Source organism: Acinonyx jubatus, chromosome D2 (assembly GCF_027475565.1).
Source record: "Acinonyx jubatus isolate Ajub_Pintada_27869175 chromosome D2, VMU_Ajub_asm_v1.0, whole genome shotgun sequence".
Classification (NCBI taxonomy): domain Eukaryota; kingdom Metazoa; phylum Chordata; class Mammalia; order Carnivora; family Felidae; genus Acinonyx; species Acinonyx jubatus.
Genome location: NC_069393.1, coordinates 57,116,917 through 57,136,028, shown reverse-complemented (window position 1 = coordinate 57,136,028; position 19,112 = coordinate 57,116,917). Strand labels below are relative to the sequence as shown.

Below are 19,112 nucleotides of genomic sequence, written 5' to 3'. Positions count from 1 at the left end.
GTCAGAAAAGTAAGAGTTACAGAAACCACGGAAGGAAAGGGTGTCAGATGTTTCAGACACAACAGAAGGAAATGTCATTGAGGAAAATCTCTCAATCCGGTTTGCCTACTTGCTTCCTCTCATGAATTTTCTCCCTTTCCTGTCTGGAAGTAGCTCTTCAGTTGTGCTTTCATCCAAAAGTCCTAGGAGAATGGAGAAGTGGTGGGAATTGCCATCTATAAAGTCTCGATTTCTGGCTTTCCTCTCAAAATTATTGTGGGAACCAAATAAGATGACGTGTGTAAATTTTTGCGCACTGAGCTCTAGGAGTAGTACGTGGTTCTAATAAGGATTGAATTTTGTGTCACTCTGTTTTAATTAGTTGTGCAGCTGGGACTCTGTTTATGTGGGTTTTGTTTCAGGGTCAGGAATACAAACAGGCCCTAGAAGGACACAGATGCTTCACTTGCAGAACCTTAGAGCCCAAGGACCAAGAAACTTCAAGATGTATACGCATCATTCTAAATCACCGTACAGGTCAGGATTTTAAACTTCTCTATATATTAATATGTTGTATTGATGAAGATGTTACTCTTATGTCTTTCTTAGGTACAGGAGAACCCTTGCTGTATCTCACTCAGCCCACTGGAACTTTCCGTGCGAGTATTACTGAAGATCGATATTAGTATTTTGCATGTATCAAGAAGGGAGTGTTCAACAACAAATTGCAGACCTTGCAAGTTATTCCCTCACCCCACTCAGGGGTGACCCTCCAAGAAAAGGGAGCCAGTGTAGTGTTTTCCCAGAGGTAAGTTCTGGTGGTGTGGTGAGAGGGAGCAAGCATTCTGGTCTGGGCGGCGGCAGGGTGTTCATTCGGGAGACGTTGGGAGCCGGCCGATGCATGGGACTCCACTGCAGATCGGGGGTAGGTGGGGGGAGGTCTGCAGGCCTCAACCATGTCACAAGTCACTGCCCGTGTACCACCATGCTAGTTATCCCCTGAGACACCCAAGAGGAGTCAAGCTCCAAACCTTTCCCATAGCCACTCCTCAGGTCCAGGATCAGGGAAGCTGAGAGAGACTGCTGATGTGTCGCAGCCACCTCTTATGGAGTCACCATGACTCACTTTAACAAAGGACCTTCCCACAACCTCTCCGCTGAGGTCAAGAAAAGATTACCTCCAAAAATGATGATGCTGAATAAGATGCTGGCAGTTTGCCAGCAGAGGGACAGGTATGAGCACTGAAACCTGTTTTTAGCAGGGCTGAAAAGATGGTGTAGTCGTCTGCAAACTCAAATGGGATTCACTGAAGATCAATGAATTGTCATTAAGCCAACTTCAGTTGGAGAATATTGGCAATTTCATCAGAGCTACTTGGACTTATCGTATTGTATTGGTTTCCTATTGCTGCTATAACAAATTACCATAGTTTGTGGCCTAAAACAACACAAATTTCTTGTAATTCCGGAGGTCAGAAGTGCAAAATCAGTCTCACTCACTCAGCTAGACAGTGTCGGTAGGGCCAGTTCCTTCTGGAGGTTCCAAGGGAGAATCTGTTTCCCTGCCTTTTCCAGCTTCTAGAAGCTGCCTGCATTGGCTTATGTTCCCTTTCTCCATCATTAAAGCCAGCAGCATAGCGTCTTCCAATGTCTCTGCCCTGACACCATCTTCATTCTGTGGTCCACCTGCCTCTCTTCTGGGGATCCTTTTGATTACATTGGGCCCATCTGGATAAGGTCATCTCAATATCCTTAATCCCATCTGCAAAGTCCCTTTTGATATGTAAGGTAAATAAGTCCTCATGGGTTTTGAGGATTAGGATGTGCACATCTTTAGGGACCATTATTTCTGTCTCCTGCAGTTATGAAATCACATGCCATTTTTGAGGCAAATTCTCTTTTTGCGAACGGAAGCATGATCCAATTCAGGCTACCCTGGTGATTCTGCAATAGGGGTCAGCAAACCTTTTCTGTACAAGGCCAGACAGTGAATATTCTAGGCTTTGTAGGCCATACAGTCTGTCACAGCTCCTCAATTCTGCCACTGTAACCCAAGAGTAGGCATAGATAATACAAAAACAAGTGAGCATGGTGGTTCTGATAAATCTTCATTTACAGAAACAGCCAGATTTGGCCCTTGAGCCATACCCCTACTTTAAATCTGGCTAAAACAAAAGGATTTGGGTCAACCATTAACATTGAAGGTAAGTATGCAGGAAAATTAGACCTTTCGATGAGGAAAATGAAAAGCTAGCAAAAGTGTAATTGGTTTATAGACTGGAAATACAGTATCAGCCAGGCAGATATCTATGGGGCTAGGAGGCGTCTCTATGATACCAGAATGTTAAACCTTAATATCACAGTTTTCCTGCATATAGATGCTAACAACAAAAGAGCCAGCAGGCAAGGGTGTTAGCACCAGGTGTTGGGAAAGAAATCTGTGTCTAGAGGTACAACCAGTGGATAACTCGACAATCTCTATAGATGGATTCCAACAAAGTTGTTTCCTAGAGAAGAGTGAGTGGCTGTGGGCTTATGCAGCAAACGTCCCAAAGACTGTTGCTCCAGCAGAACCAGTCATTCATAGTGGAAGCCAAGGAGACGGTAGGTGGACCTGAAATCCATGACAGTGGTTATCAGGAAGAATAGCCAGAGGCTGTCACAGTGAGGACCAAGGTGACTAACCAATATGGCGACCAAGGCCTTGATTGTTAGAGTTGAAGAAAGGAGCTCTTACATTAGTTCATTGTTTAGGTTCAGTAAGAACAAAACTAGTCCTAAGTAATTTTTCTTTTCTTCCAGAAACTTTGTTTTTCTGTTCATTTTACCTAAAAGGAATTCTGCCTTACACACACCCCTTTTTTTCTTTTTTCTACTTCTTCCCTAACTAGTTGATTTTTACATTGCATAGTTAAATTGTATAGCATAATCTATTTCCTGCCTGTGAAGTAAAAAGGAATGCTATGGAAATGGAATGCTTCTTGCAGCCAATTCTTTTATGCATTTTTATCATCTTTTACTTTAATATCTTTAAATATCATAAAGCCCTTTTTTATTCCAGTATAGTTTACAGTATTATAATAATTTCAAGTGTACATTATAGTGATCCAATAATTCTGTACATTACTCAGTGCTCATCATGATAAGTGTACTCTTTAATCTCCTTCACCTATTTCACCCATCCCCCCCACCCCCTTCCCCTTTGGTAATCATCAGTTTATTCTCTATAGTTCAGGGTCTGTTTCTTGTTTTGTATTTTTTTTTGCTTTGTTCATTTGTTTCTTAAATACCATGTATGAGTGAAATCATATGGTATTTATCTATCTCTGACTGACTTATTTCACTTAGCTTTATATCTGTCCATATTGCAAATGGTAAGATTTCATTCTTTTTTATGGCTGAGTATATTCTAGTGTGTGTGTGTGTGTGTGTGTATCACATCTTCATCAGTCAGTGGACACTTGTGCTGCTTCTGTAATTTGGCTATTGTAAATAATGTGACAATAAATATAGGGGTGCATATGTCGTGCATATGTCACTTTGAATTAGTGTTTTTGTATTTTTTTGAGTAATACCCAGTAGTGGAATTACTGGATCATATGGTAATAATTTTAATTTTTTGAGAAACCTCCATACTGTTTTCCACAGTGGGTGCACCAGTTTGTTGTTTCTTGTGTTTTTGATTTTAGCCATTCTAACAGGTGTGAGGTGGATCTTGTGGTTTTGATTTGCATTTCCCCGATGATTGATACTGAGCATCTTTTCATGTATCTGTTCACCATATGTATGTCTTCTTTGGAGAAATGTCTATTCATGTCTTCTGCCCATTTTTAATTGGATTATTGGGTTTTCTTGATATTGAGTTGTAGAAGTTCTTTACATATTTTGGATACTAACCCATTATTATATGCAAATATCTTCTCCCATTCAGTAGGTTGTCTTTAATTTTGTTGATTTTTTTGGTATGCAGAAGCTTTTTATTTTGGTGTAGTAGCAATAGTTTACAGCCTTTTTCTCTCTTGCCTCAGGAGACACATCTAGGAAAAACTGTGCTATAGCAAGTGTCAGAGAAATTACTTCCCATGTTCTCTTCTAGGGTTGTTATGGTTTCAGGTCTCACATTTAGGTCTTTAATCCATTTTGAATTAATTTTGTATATGGTGTAAGTGAGTGGTTCAGTTTTCCTAACACCATTTGTTGAACAGACTTTTTCCCATTGTTTATTCTTTCCTCCTTTGTTGAAGATTAATTGAGCTTATAATCATGGGTTTATTTCTGGGCTGTCTATTCTGTTCCATTGATCTGTGTGTCTATTTTTGTGCCAGTACCATACCATTTTGATCACTACAGCTTTGTAGCAGATCTTGAAATCTGGGCTTGTGATACCTCCAGTTTTGTTCTTTTTCAAGATTGCTTTGACTATTTAGGGTGTTCTGTGGTTCTACACAAATTTTAGGATTAATTGTTCTAGCTCTGTGAAAAATGCTGTTGGTATTTTGATAGGGATTGTATTAAATCTATAGATTGCTTTTCATAGCATGGAAATTTTAACAGTATTTCTTCTTCCAGTCCATGAGCATGGAATCTTTTTCCATTTGTTTGTGTCATCTTTAGTTTATTTCATCAGTGTTTTATAGTGTACAGCATACAGGTCTTTTACATCCTTGGTTAAGTTGATTCCTAGGTATTTTATTTTTGGTGCAACTATAAATAGGATTGTTTTAATTTCTCTTTTCTGTGACTTCATTATTAGTGTATAGAAATGCAATAAAGGGGCACCTGGGTGGCTCAGTCGGTTAAGCATCTGACTTCAGTTCAGGTCATAATCTCACAGTTCATGAGTTCGAGCCCCACATCCGGCTTTGTGCTGACAGCTCAGAGCCTGGAGTCTGCTTCGGATTCTGTGTCTCCTTCTCTCTCTGTCCCTTCCCTACTCATACTCTGTCTCTGTCTGTCTCTCTCTCTCTCAAAAATAAACAAAATTAAATGCAATAGATTTCTGTATATTGATTTTTGTATCCTTTAACCTTCCTGAATTCATTTATCAGTTCTAGTAGTGTTTTTGTGAAGTCTTTATAGGATTTTCTATATATAGTGTAATGTCATCTGCAAGTAGTGAAAGTATTCCTTCTTCCTTACCAATTTGGATACCTTTTATTCCTTTTTCTTGTCTGATTGTTGGGGCTAGGATTTCCAGTACTGTGTTGAATAAAAGTGGTAAGAGTGGACATCCTTATCTTCTTCCTGACCTTAAGGGAAAAGCTCTCAGTTTCCCCCCATTGAGTATGATGTTCGCTGTAGGTTTTTCATTCATTCATTCATTCATTCCTTCATTCCTTCAAAGAGAGAGCATGAGCAGGGGAGGGGCAGAGGGACAGGGGGAGAGAATCTTAAGCAGGTTCCATGCCCAGTGCAGAGACCAACGAGGGACTCGATCTCACAACCATAAGATCATGACCTGAGCCAAAATCGGGAATTGGCCACTCGACTGAACAAACCACCCTGCTGTGGGATTTCCATATGACCTTTATGTTGAGGTATGTTCCCTCTAACCCTACTTCGTTGAAGGGTTTTTTTTTTATCATGAATGGACGTTTTACCTTGTCAAATGTTTTTTTTCCATCTATTGAAATGATCCTATGGTTTTTATCCTTTTGTTGATGTGATGGATTGCATTGATTGATTTGCGAATATTGAATTCCTCTTGCATCTCAGGAATAAATCTCATATGATTGTAGTGAATGATTTTTTGAATGTATTGCTGGATTCAGTTTGCTAATATTCTGTTGAGAATTTTTACATCTACATTCATTAGAGGTTTTGGCCTGTATTTTTTTTTAATTTTTTTTTAAATGTTTTTTTTTTTTGACAGAGACAGAGACAGAATGCAAGTGGGTTAGGGGCAGAGAGAGAGGGAGACACAGAAGCAGAAGCAGGCTCCACGCTCTGAGCTGTCAGCACAGAGCCCGACGCAGGGCTCGAACTCACAGGCTCTGAGATCATGACCTGAGCCGAAGTCGGACGCTCAACCGACTGAGCCACCCAGGCGCCCCCCGTATTTTTTATTATAATGTCTTTATGTGATTTTGGTATCAAGGTGATGCTGTCCTCATAGAATGAATTTAGAAGCTTTCCTTACTCTTCTGTTTTTTGGAATAGTTTGAGAAGAATAGATACTAACTGTTCTTTAAATGTTTGGTAGAATTCACTCGTGAAGCCATCTGGTCCTGCACTTTTGTTTGTTGGGAGTTTTTTGATTACCAGCAATGAAACTGAATGAGTAATCAGTTTGTTCATATTTTCTCTTATTCAATTTTGGGAGGTCATATGTTCCTAGGAATTTACCCAGTTCTTCTAGGCTGTTCAGTTTGCTGGCATACAATTTTTCATAATGTTCTCTTGGAATCCTTTGTATTTCTGTGGTATCGGTTATTTCTCCTCTTTCATGTCTGATTTTGTTTGAGTCTTTTTTTTTTTTATCAAAATCTTATTGATCTTTTCAAAGAACCAGCTCCTGATTTCATTGATCTGTTCTATTGTATGGTTTGTTGTTTGGTTCTATATCATTTTTTTCTGCTCTGATCATTATTCCTTCCTTTCTTCTCTTGGAGTTTGGAGTTTTGTTTGTTCTTTTTCTAGTTCCTTCAGGTGTTAGGCTAGGTTGTTTGAGATTTTTCTTCTTAAAGTAGGCTTGTATTGCTAGAAACCTCCTTTTTCGAACAGTTTTTGCTGCATCCCAAAGATCTTGGACCATGGTTTTATTTTCATTTGTCTCCATGTATTTTTTTAATTTCCTCTTGGATTTCTTGCTTGACCCATTCATTGTTTAGTATCATGTTATTTAACTTCCATGTATTTGTGCTTCTTCCAGATTTTTTCTTGTGGTTGATTTCCAGTTTCATAGTGTTGTGGTCAGAAAAGATGCCTGGTATGACTTTGAACTTTCTGAATTTGTTGAGACTTGTTTTGTGGCCTAATATGTGACCTATTCTGGAGAATGTTCCATGTGCACTTTGAGAAGAATGTGTGTTCTGTTTTAAGATGGAATGCTCTGAATATATCTTGTTAAATCTTACATCTGGTCCAGTTTCCTTGTTGATTTTTTGTTGGAGTGATCTGTCCATTGATTTAAGTGGGATGTTGAAGTCCCCTACTATTATTATTGTACTACTATCAATTACTTTATTATTTACTGCTTTATGTATTTGCTCCCATGTCCATATTGGATGCATAAATATTTATAATTGTTATATCCTCTTCGATTGTTCCCTTTATGGTTATCTTAAAATCTATTTTGTCCGATGTAAGTATTGCTAATTCAGCTTTCTTTTCATATCCATTTGCATGATAAATGCTTCCTTTTTTTTTCCCCATGTTTTTTGTTTGTTTTTGAGAGAGAGGGAGAGACAATCTGAAGCAGGCTCCAGGCTCTGAGCTGTCAGCACAGAACCTGATGCAGGGCTTGAACTCACAAACTGCAAGATTATGACCAGAGCTGAAGTTGAATGCCCAACTGACTGAGCCACCCAGGTGCCCCAACATAAAGCCTTTTAAAAAACAGTTTAGAGTCTATGTGGAAGACTCCACACTTATAGCTAAATAAGTTCTCTGCTTACTGTCAATGTTTATACAATAGTGTTTACTTAAAAATTAGCAAAGTCATGATCAGTGTGCATTTGTGATTGAATGTGTTCTTGTCCTATGACCTAAATGGAACAAATTTCTTCAGGGAGTATTTCAAAAGGCATTTGTACAAAACTAGCCTGCAAAAAATTGAGATTTGATTGGTACACTTAGTCTGTTTGTGCCAATGTATCATGTGGAGTTACTTTTCTTTCCCTCTTCCTGCATTGTTAGCACACATCTTTCCCATTGTGTTTATATAATTTCGAACATTGGAAAAAAATGTGTGTTCACTTGCTCTATTCTAGCTCCTGGAGATACACAAAAAAAAATAGTTACTGTTTTCAAGAGGCTCACAACTAGGGAGACCCAAACAGAAAATTATCTGACAAAGTGATAAACACAGTGACCATAAATTAGCTGGAGAGTATTTTTAGTTGCAAACCACAGCCCCTAACTCTGGTAAACCTAAGCAGAAAGGGAGTTTTCACGTGTCAGCAGGTAGCTCACTGACTCTCCGAGAGACGAAGAAAGCCAGATTGGAGTCTTTGAAGCCAGGAATGATGCTCAACCTCACTGCACCCTGGTGCTGGGACCCCTCCACTGCTACCTCGGGAGAATAGCTGTGCCTGCCACAACTGCCGTCCCCATCGCCGGGACAGATTTTGAACAAAACAGAGGAGGTGCCCCACAGAGCTGAAACCCAGACTTCTGGGAGGGTGAGCTGCTCGTGTCTCCCAGGAGCATGAGGACACCGGTTCCGGGAGTACTAGACAAAGTGCAGTCGGTGCTGCCGCCCGTATGGCCTGCCGCTGCAGACACCATTGCTAGGGGTGCTGCTGACGGGAACAGAGCAAATAGGAAAAATCCCTTCCGCATCCCGCCTTGTAGCTACTATTCTCTTCCTGCAGCCACTTCCAGGCTCTGAGCATCTCACTCAACAGCTAAAATGAACAAATGAAGATATTTTATATAAGTTCATTACTAAATGGAAGTCAAGAATGTACTGACCCCAAGATAATGTGACACAAAAAAATCCGGAAGATAAGGAAGGGTCAGAGCTTGGGGTGACTTCTGAAACCAGAGGACTTGGACCTTTGTTGGTAATACAAGATGCCAAAGCCCAGGACAGGAGGCCCTCTGATAAACCTGGACCCAACAGTGTACAAGTAAATGAGGAATAAATCCCATCACGCAGAAGGAGTCAACAAGGCAACGTGTCGGTCTCTAACCTGACACTAGGTCAAGGGGAGGACTCTCCCTGCAGAATTGCAGTCTGAAGTCACACCGACTGTAGGGTTTGAAGCCCCTAGTGGAGAATTTAATTCAAACTGGTTCTGGGTGACAGGCAGATGTCCCCAAGTGACAGGCAGAAGCTTTCCCAGTTTTGTTTAGGAGAGCTCAGATTCCACTCAGCCCTCCAAGAATATCCACAGATAAAATGACCAGCTTACAGTCAAAAATTCACAAGGCATACAAGGAAATGAAGCATCATGAATAAGAGCCAGCAGAAACCTCACACTGAAACCTTACTAGTAACCAGAGAGAGATTAATAATTCATACTCATCAGTTTGACAAAAAGGGTTTTCAATTGGCATCACCTAGTGTATGCATGTAAACATGTGCATACTCCCCATACCTACATTATATCCTAAAGAAACTCTTACACATGTATCTCAGGAGTAATATACCAGAATGTTCCTAGCAGTATTGTTCATAACGGGAGGGGGAGGGAACCATAGAAAAAAACCCTACTGACCAACATTAAAATGGATACACTGTTGGGGCACGTGGGTGGCTCAGTCAGTTGGGCGTCCAACTTTGGCTCAGGTCATGATCTCACTGTTTGTGGGCTCAAGGCCCACATCAGGCTCTGTATGTCTCTCTCTCTGCCCCTCCCCTGCTCGTACTGTTTCTCTCTCAAAATTAATGAAACAGTAAAATAATTTTTTTTAAATAAAAACATTTTTAAAAATTTTTAAAAATGGATACACTGTGTCATTTATACACTGCCACACTACAGAACGGTGAGAAAGAACCAGCCTCACTATGTGCATCAACATGCATGAATCTCAAAAAAACTGAACAAAAGCAATAGAAGAATACGTCAAGTATGAGTGAGGCCATTTACATAAAAAGTACACTTTGTTTAAGGATACATACCAAGTAGTAAAACTAAAATGAAAGGCAGGAGGATATAATTATCACAAAATTCAGGATAGTAGTTATTTGGGAAAGGAAGTAGGAAGGAGGTATAATCAAAGTGGGTTCACAAAACGGGGGTTCTGCTGGAGCTGGTAATACCCTTCTTTAAAAGGTATATTTCACATACTTCTGTGTGATAGCTTTCATAAGAAATAAGGAATAATCCTTCCTTCTCCAGCCCATGGCACCTACTGTCAGAGTGATGTGCTGTTCACATTTTCAATGCCAGCTTCTTTGGCCATCAAACAAAAGGGGCCAGAATTTTTCAGCAGTTCGTTAGGGGTGCCATACTCTACAATCTTCCCGTTGTCTAGGACCATTATCCTGAAACAAAGGAGAAAGAAAGGTCTTAGCAGCATCTCAAATCTTGGCATTTATAAGAACAACTAGTACTAAGTTGTGGTATATTCATTCATAAAAGGTGATAAAGCAGTGAGAATGAGTGAACTATAGCTGTCTGTGTTAGTCTGGGTGGATTCCAGAGATAATGCCAAAGAATCAAGTGGAAGAATATATACAGTATAAGTCCATTTACATAAGTTTTTGTTTTTTGTTTTTGTTTGTTTAAGATATACATTGTTGGAGGGAGACTATTCTCCAAACAGGTCCCAAGATTATGGACATTACCCCCATTTTAAACGTAAGATGTCAGAGTTGGAAGAAGCAGAAAACTAGTTATTGTATGGAGGCAGCTGCTGAGACCCAGTTGAATTGAGAAAATCTGTGGTTAATATCTGCCTCTCGTGGCTTGGGCCTCCACCTCCCACACTCAGTTAATTTACTATTGCCTATTATACCCTCAGGACTGTTCCCTTAACACCCTGTTGGCTTTTATTGGCATGATGTAGAATTTTGGACCCATTACTTGAACTCTCGGAATCTTTGGCTGGAAGATATCTTACGGCTAATGTGCTTAGTTTTTTCAAGGCTCAGTTGTGTCTGTCCAGCTCTGTCACTCACACTCACTTGTCACTGTCCATGATGGTGTGGAGCCTATGAGCAATGGTGATAGTCGTGCAGTGGGAGAACTCCTTTTGGATGGTCGTCTGGATAAGGTGATCGGTCTCTATATCCACCGCAGCAGTGGCCTCATCCATGATCAGAATCTTGGATTTCCGAAGCAGAGCCCTGGCCAGGCACAGCAGCTGCCTCTGCCCTATGCTGTAGCCAATGGAACAAACCAAGCATTAGCTCCTCAGGACCAAGGCAAAACGTGGGATGGGTGTGCGTGCACATACACGTGCACTTTTCATGTTCCGGATCAGGCTTTCAGAACCCCTACTCCTAGATTCCTCCAGGATGAATACCTAACAGAAGAGGCGAACACCATATTTTCCTAACTTTCTCCATTAGAAGACCTACCACAGGTACTTAATTTTAAAATTCATATTTCTGGGTCCCACTCTTCTCAAGCAGAATGGGGAGGAGCCTAGAAACATGTATTTTTAATAAGCACCCCAGGCACTCTCCATGTTTGAGGAGTTTGGAAAACCCTAGCCCAGGAATAGTTCTTTGCATCACTACAGTAATAGCCCAGCACCTCAACAGTAATTCCAAAATAACTCAGGATGCCACCAAGTTCAGTGCAGCAATATTTGACCTGGCACTGTGAATATCGGGTGACACTGCATCAGAATGCCCCAATGGCGTTCCTTAGTGGCCTTAGCAAACCCATTCATTATTTTAATGTGTAATTCTAGTCTCAAGGCTAATTATTTGTTCAAGTCCTTCTGCCTTGATTAGAGACATAGCTCTCTAATGAACGTGATGTCTTGGTGTGAGATGCAATGTATGTGGAATTCGAATATGCTAGTAAAATGCAAATCGCTTTAATTTGCTAAAAGCCAGTAATGAAGGCTGGACCTCTTACTTACATAAAGAAGCTTTGGGAAATGATGTGGAGGAAATATTCAGGAATTCGCTAATTGCTCTTTCCTGCTGTGGCCATTAGGGAACGTATTAAACAGAGGGCGGCTAGACTAGAGTTCTGTAATTCTCTGTAAGAAAATTTCTGCAGGAGATGAGAAGTCACCCAAGATGAACTTCCAGTTTTTCTCTGTAATGTAAGAACAGAGACACTGTAAAACCGTACTTCAGTTGTACCAAACTCCTGCCTGGCTCAGTCGGGCTTCACAGTAATAGGCTGTTACCGAGGCCCCAGTCTGGTGTTCAGCTGCTATCTCTCCTTCCAAATGATTGATCTCCCATCACGCACCAGAGAAATGTTGAGTTTCAGCCCTCAACCCTGGTCTGAAATCAAGGCCCTGATAATGCCGGATAGGTGTCTCCCAGCAAGGATAGAGAAGGATGGGAGGATTTTTGTTCTCACAAACCAGATGTGTCAAGGCCCGTGTCACATCTTGCCAGAGGGACCCACACGGCCCACATGTCTGCGTATCCACTATATGACATTACTTTGTACACGATCAATGCATATTTGTGGACTGAATAATCTTTGCCATAGGCCTAAAAATCTACTTAAGTCCTGCCAGTTCCTAGATCTGTTGCTGATGGTTAACAAACTTGGTGCCATTCTATACCAAAGCTTACAAGTATTCTCTGGGGCTACACACCGAAGTCACCTAGGCCCTGACTCAACTGGTCTGGGGTGCAGCCTGGGCATTGGAATTTTAAAAAAATGTTCCCAGGTGATTCTAGTGTGTAGCCTAGTTAGGAATCAATACTCTTAGGCAGTGCTTCTTAAGCTGTAATGTACACACAAATCCCTTGGAATCTTGCTAAAATGTAGATTCTGATTAGTAAGTAGGGTTGAGTCAGAGTGTGCATTTGTAACAAGTTTCCAAGAGAAACCAGAGCTGCTGGGCCTCCCTTCAGTTCTGAGCTTCATCTGCTAATGTGCCACGCCCTACCTACCACTAGGACTGGAGCAATCCCATGATACCATGGACTACCTAGCCCAAGGAACAAAGGAGTGGATCCCCTTCACTTCCTCCCAGTGCCTGTGGGTTATGAAACATTACCTAAGGTTGTCACCAGCCTCTGTCACTTTGTGGGACAATCCAACTTGCAGGCCAGCCACAAAGGATTTGAGGTGAGCCAGCTCCAGGGCCTTCCAAATCTCCTCATCTGAGTGGTTGTTAAAAGGATCTAGATTCATCCTCAGGCTTCCAGAGAACAGGATGGGATCCTGCAAGTCAAGGGATGAGGGGGCTATTGAAGGTAATGACAAAAAAGGGTCTAGCAGGGTTTTTTTGTTTTGTTTTGTTTTTTGTGGCCAGGAGAAAGTAGCGAGGACTGGCCTGAGGTGCAAAGCTGGTTAGTGGTCAAGCTTTTGCAAAGTTTCCTCACTGAAGACTAAAGGGGCTGCCAGCGGATTAAAAGGAGTTCTTGGTTTTTTCATTTTAAGATTCATTTATGGATTTCCATGAAAACTCATGGTAAGGAGGTGGAAGGGTCAGGGGTGGTCAGGGGAAGGGACAGTACAGAAGAATTTATTAAGCTGCAGAAAAGATTCAAACTGAGCTAACACCAGACAAACCAAAACCACCCCCCAGAGACTTGGCTAGAAGAGCAGAGGAAGAATGGTTCTAATAAGGACCCATATATCACCACCCCTACCACCCCGCCCCCCCCCCCCCAACCCCCGCCTAAACCTCCAAGAGAGGCCTTATTTGGCAGGGTCCAGAGAGGAAGCCAAAGAGAAGCCTTTTTTTGCTGATGCACTAAGCGTTCCACTTGCTGGCAAAAACCTGCAGCAAATTCCCTCCCCTATCTTTTAACCATATCAAATGGGGAGTATAAAGCTTAATGGTTTCAAGCTTCAGCGGCAAAACTGCTAATGTTGATTGCAAAGGTCTTGCGAACCTAGGATGGGCTACAGAAATGCTAATCATCCGCTCTATTTGACTGCTGTTGTGTTGCTGCCACCTAGTGGTTAGATTTTGGCAGTGACATAAGTATATTGCCACAAAATGCAAAAGTTATTTTTGTCAGTTCTGGAAACCATGTGCCCTAGGGTATCCTGGGTAGAATGCAGAAATGAGACTGCTAACTGAATATACATCAAGAAGATGCATATGTTTCCTGCAGAAAAATCTGTCCCCTGCTGCACGTGCAAAGTTCTAGACCTCACCTGGGGGATGATGGTCAGTTTCTCTCGGAGGTCATGGAGCCCAATGGAAGCAATGTCTACCCCATCAATGATGATCTGGCCACCTGCAGCCTCTAGGATTCTGAAGAGGGCATTTGTCAAGGATGACTTCCCAGCTCCTGTCCTGCCGACCACACCAACCTGTAAATACAGTTCCTTTGTACATTAGGTTGCCGTGTACTTCTTTGGGGGAAAAATGTTTAGCCTGGGACATTCTGGGCACTGACGGGCTACTTCATCTCTAAGGTGTTCAACTGATATTGATTTTTGGTGGGGGAAAAAGGGCCCAGATGTCAGAAAAAAGATGCCTTCTCATTCTACCTTCTCAACTGTTGGTTGCTCAGAACTGTAATGACCATTGGAAATGTACACATCAACAGCTGTTGTTGTAATTATGATAAGACATTATAGGGTTTAAAAATAAATCTTTGTTTAGAAGTGAGGAAAACGGAAGGGTCAGGCCTAGCATCAGTTGAGAACCTCAGCATCCTTACCTAGACTTTTTTTTTTTCTTTTACATTTTTACATCAGACCCCAAGTCCTCATAGAGAAGGCGCAGGACTTTGCAGACCAGAGAACTAAGTCATTATCTCTGCAGAGACCACCTCCACATTGCTGTTCTCACCAGTTCCTTCCCCAGACTGGGTGCTTTCTATCATGCCCTTACAGGAAAGGAGCTACATCAGCAACAGAAGATGATGCTGGCAGGGAGGCAGGGAAGGGCTCAGCAGAAAACTCTTACAGCCCCAGTAAGTCTGTTTGATCCCTTGTTGACATCTTGCCCTCTGGGGGAGGAGAGGGTGTGTCCTTATACCTCCCTTGGGCAAAAGTGTCCTGACCCTATCCCTCCACCCCAATGATGAAAGCAGAGTCTGGCTGCTCTCCCCCTCCAACTGTGTTCTGATCACAAGGACTCACACTCAGGCCTTTCTTCAAGCTCCACCTACCTTCTCCATACTCTTAATGTCACAGGTGATCCCTTTCAGTATGAGATCCAGCTCAGGCCTGTACCGTAGTTGGTAGTTGTTAAACTGGATCTCCCCTTTGCTGGGCCAACCTGGGGGAGGTCTCTTATCAGTCACCCAGGGTGCCTGGCAAAGAGACAGGAAGGGAAGTGCTTTACATGGTGGCAATTCACTGAATGGTACCCATAGGACTCCTATCACAGAGCAGAAGGATAGCAGTATCCCAGCCACCTGTGGGCATCTGCAATGATGAGACTGCAACTCCCAGAAGTTTCCAATTAAAGAACCCCCATCCCTCAAGGTTTCTCTGTGGAGCCACGGAATGAAGACACCTTTTAACTTAGTGCATTCCAAGACCTGACATCCCCCCAAACCATTTCCTATCTAAGTTTTAAGAAATTGGGTTGAGTTAGAGCACAGTGAGTTGTAGGAGAAACTTTATGATTCCATATGAAATCTCTAGACAGGGTAAAGATACTCTTTTGAAGGAAACTTTTTTTTTTTTTGGCTTGTCCATGGGTTCTTCTAATTTCTCCTTACCTCGTTTTCCACTTTGATGTACTCATTTATTCGTTCAACAGCCACAATGTTGGTCTCTACTTCTGACGTCATCCTCACTAACCAGTTCAGGGTTTGTGTGATCTACAGAAAATCATCTCAGGCTCAGAAACCAACTCAATTTGTCAAACCATAAGGTCAGTCCAGTAACTCTGGTGAACAACAGAGTCCTTTTGGGTGCTCCGCCATGATCACATTGGGCCTTTATTAACTCCTAATGAACACAGCACCACACAGAACCAGCTGGTAGCTATGTAAACCTCCTGCATATTAGTTACAAAAGATGGCCAAGTGACTCATCAAATGAACATTTAGTGACTATTACTGTGACAGACATAGTCTTGGGCACCAGGAAATAATGTCTAAAATGTATCCCCTAGTCATGCTGGGGATGCATATCATTTTATTGGACTCTTGATTAGAATTTTCTTGATTAACTATTCTGTGATTTAAGAAAAACAAACATAGAAGAAGACAGTCAAAAGACTTTCTGGTTACTACTACATTTTGGAAAAGAAACTCGTTTATTCTCTTTTGACTAGAATCAAGCAAAGAGGCAGAGAGATGGGGACTATTAGGTTGCTTCATATCAAAATGCTTTCTTAACTGCCAAAGGCAACAAATTTTTTGTCCGTTTTTCCAGATGACACTGGTACCTGCTTAGAAAGGGTAAGGAGCATGTCCATAGACTACACAATTAGAGATAGAGCCAGGGTTTGAAACTTAGTCTTCCCTACTCCCTTCTAGATCTAGAAAGGAATCAAGAGCACAAATTCCATGGTAGACTCTAGACTCGATTTAAGAATAAGTGCATTAATTTAACCAAACTCCCAACCTTAAGACTCACATTAAGTGCATTGGACAGAACAAAGCCCGCAGTGTCTCCACTTAGTGTATCTCTATAAATAACCATCATCATAGATGCAAAGAAGACAATCAGGTTCCCAATCAGCTCCAGACGGACTGCAAGCCACCTGTAGGGCAACAGAACCAGAGAGAAAGGTGTCACTGATCTTCACCTCCTTACCCTAACCAGGAACCTACGTATTCATGGAACACTCTCAGAGGGATTGAGTTGGTAGGGCTGTGTTCTCATGAGATGCCTCAATTTGACTATACCATGTGTTCCTAAAATCTTTTAAATTAGATTTTAGAAAATAAATTGCATCTTAAAGGTACTAGAGGAGCTTGCTAACCTAAGGGAATTCTATGATTCAGTGTCTCCCATACTTGACGAATCATAAGAACCATCTGAGGTAATAGTTAAAAGTACACAAAATTCATGCCAAAAAAAAAAAAAAATCCTGGACTTTAACCCCCAGGAGATTCTGGTTCAGAGAGCCTAGGGTGGACTTCAGGAATCCATATTTTTAAGTAAACTCTACCCCCAATGTGGGGCTCAAACTCATGACACCAAGATCAAGAGTCATGCTCTACTGACTAAGCCCACCAGGCACTCCAGGAATCTGTATTTTTTCTTTTTGTTTGTTTCTTTAGAGAAAGAAAGAAAAAATCTTTTTTTTTTTAATGTTTATTTTGAGAGAGACAGAGTGTGTGTGTGTGTGTGTGTGTGTGTGTGTGAGTTGGGGAGGGACAGAGAGAGGGACAGAATCCCAAGCAGGCTCTGCTCTGTTAAAGCAGACCCTGACACATGATCCATGAAATCATGACCTGAACCAAAATCAAGAGTCAGACGCTCAACTGACTGAGCCACCCAGGCACCCCAGGAATTTATATTTTTAATAAATGTTCTAAGTGATCTCTTTTGATTAGGCAGGGCAATAGAGAAAAGGGATTAGGCAATGCCATAGAGAATCCATCTGTAAGTGAAGAAAGCAGCACACGAAGGTTCAACGTACCCTGATTTCATGATTTTAAAAAGGGAAAGAAGCTGGAGGTGGAGGTGCAAGTGGATCACAGGGTGAGATGTTGGAACTTTATGGAGAACTGAATAATGTGTAGACATCATTCATACAATTTGACTTTCCCAAAGAAAATGAATTTAAGTTTGCACCAATAATTCTAGCACATGTACAAATAAATATGATACATATTTTACAACGGCGTCTAAATAGGATTGACTCACATGCCAATGTTCTTGGAAAGTATCTAAGAAATAAAGTCTCTTTACAATCAGAGTCCTGACCGCTCCATGTTCCAGGTAATACTGAACATCATTAGCCTGCCCTTAACACTTCAAGATAATGTGGAAGCCACTCAGGAACGGTCACTTCCTGAAAAAGACCTCCAAGGACATATCCCTTCTTGCCAGGGTCTAGTGATGCTGCAGAAATGAAGGACGCTCACCCTACTCAGGATTCACCTCCTTGGATAGGAGCTTTCCAGGTCTGTCATCACTGGTTTTACCTAAACATTCCATAGTCTCCTCCCTCCAATCTCGGCTTCTTTTGCCACCCTACAAGCACACACTGCCCGTGGAGAATCTCACATCCGCTCTCAGGGAAGCCAACTACACATTCCCAGTTCACCCAGCACTGCTTAAGTAGCTGGGATACCGAATGCTTATCGATGTCATTGGACTTCCACCATAGCCCTATGATATAGGTTGTGTTCTAGCTGCTGTAAAACAAACCAAAAATGAGATTTTCCTTAGGTCAAGGCATTTTACCCAACTTGGTAAATAGAGTAGGCACAAGCATCCAGTCTCTGACTCCAAACTTGATACTTTCTTCTACTTACACAACAAGTATGTTTGGGCACAGTGAAATTCACATCACTGGCTACACCTGCCCACCCATAGCTAAGGTCAAACATACATAACCCTAAAGCATATATTTGGGTAAATACCCAGGGGCAGCCTCACCTGTTGGAGACAATCCAAGAGAAGACACATTTCTGGTTGGTGTCAATCCCCACCTCATTATGTTTTAGAAATCGCTGCTGATGCTCAAAGGCACGGATGACAGACAAACCTGACACAGTCTCACTGAAGTGAGAGTAGATTGGGGACCTGGTGACAGAGTCCAGACGTTTCAGCTGGCGGGAAGTAGCCACATAAAACATCTGGACCCCAAAAGTAAACAGTCAGTCACAATCACATTGCATATGCAATATCTCTTCCTCTGTGGCCGTGACCCAGCATTCTTCACCTTGATGGCCACAGCCCATATCTGAACAGGACAGAAGACTCTAGGCTCACCTCTGGCTAGGAGAATGAGGAGAGAGGCCTGGGAAGACATTGGTGGGGAACAGAGAAGGATGAAAGTGAGGAGACTATACCACTTGAGGAATTTAGTCAGCCTGACCCATATTCTCCCAAAGAATCTGCATATATTGTTCAAGCAACAGTTTTTGTAGTAGCTGGAAAAACTGTCTCCAAAGGGATTTTGTAAATTACAGCTGGGACTCTAGGGGTGTGGAAAGTGGAGATGGGCAGAAAATGGCCAGAGAAAGGTAGCCTGAGGATTAGATAAAAATTGAATAGTCAGGCAAGTGACCAAACTGTGCTTCAATGGTGTATGAAGGTAGTTCTGGAAATATGTGGAACGTTGAGGGTCTAAGAACTAGAACTATATGTGCAGACAGACCTTGAGACACAAGGCTGAAGGATGAGATTTAGTGGAATGCAGTTCTGCGGTGCTACTGGAGTCTGTGAGGATTTGTTGAGACCAGGAAAGAGCTGGTCATTTGAGAGTCTGGACCCAAAACG

General features: G+C 41.8%; 1 protein-coding gene across 12 annotated transcripts in view; it reads right to left on the bottom strand.

The window, feature by feature from the left end:
- The window catches only part of ABCC2 (ATP binding cassette subfamily C member 2), a 73,926-nt gene continuing 54,814 nt past the window's right edge, over positions 1–19,112 (bottom strand). For 8 of the 12 annotated variants that reach the window (XM_015063001.3, XM_027062829.2, XM_027062830.2 and 5 more), the window contains 8 exons: positions 18,267–18,466; positions 16,290–16,416; positions 15,425–15,526; positions 14,867–15,010; positions 13,902–14,060; positions 12,790–12,956; positions 10,775–10,969; positions 9,716–10,132 (listed from right to left, as the gene is read on the bottom strand). In XM_015063001.3, the coding sequence (XP_014918487.1) occupies positions 10,003–10,132; positions 10,775–10,969; positions 12,790–12,956; positions 13,902–14,060; positions 14,867–15,010; positions 15,425–15,526; positions 16,290–16,416; positions 18,267–18,466 (1,224 nt within the window). In that variant the 3' untranslated portion in view covers positions 9,716–10,002. Of the gene's footprint in view, positions 2,594–9,715; positions 10,133–10,768; positions 10,970–10,991; positions 11,865–12,789; positions 12,957–13,901; positions 14,061–14,866; positions 15,011–15,424; positions 15,527–16,289; positions 16,417–18,266; positions 18,467–19,112 lie in introns of those variants that run through there. The other 4 variants (XM_053207004.1, XM_015063003.3, XM_053207005.1 and 1 more) reach the window with 4 other exon arrangements.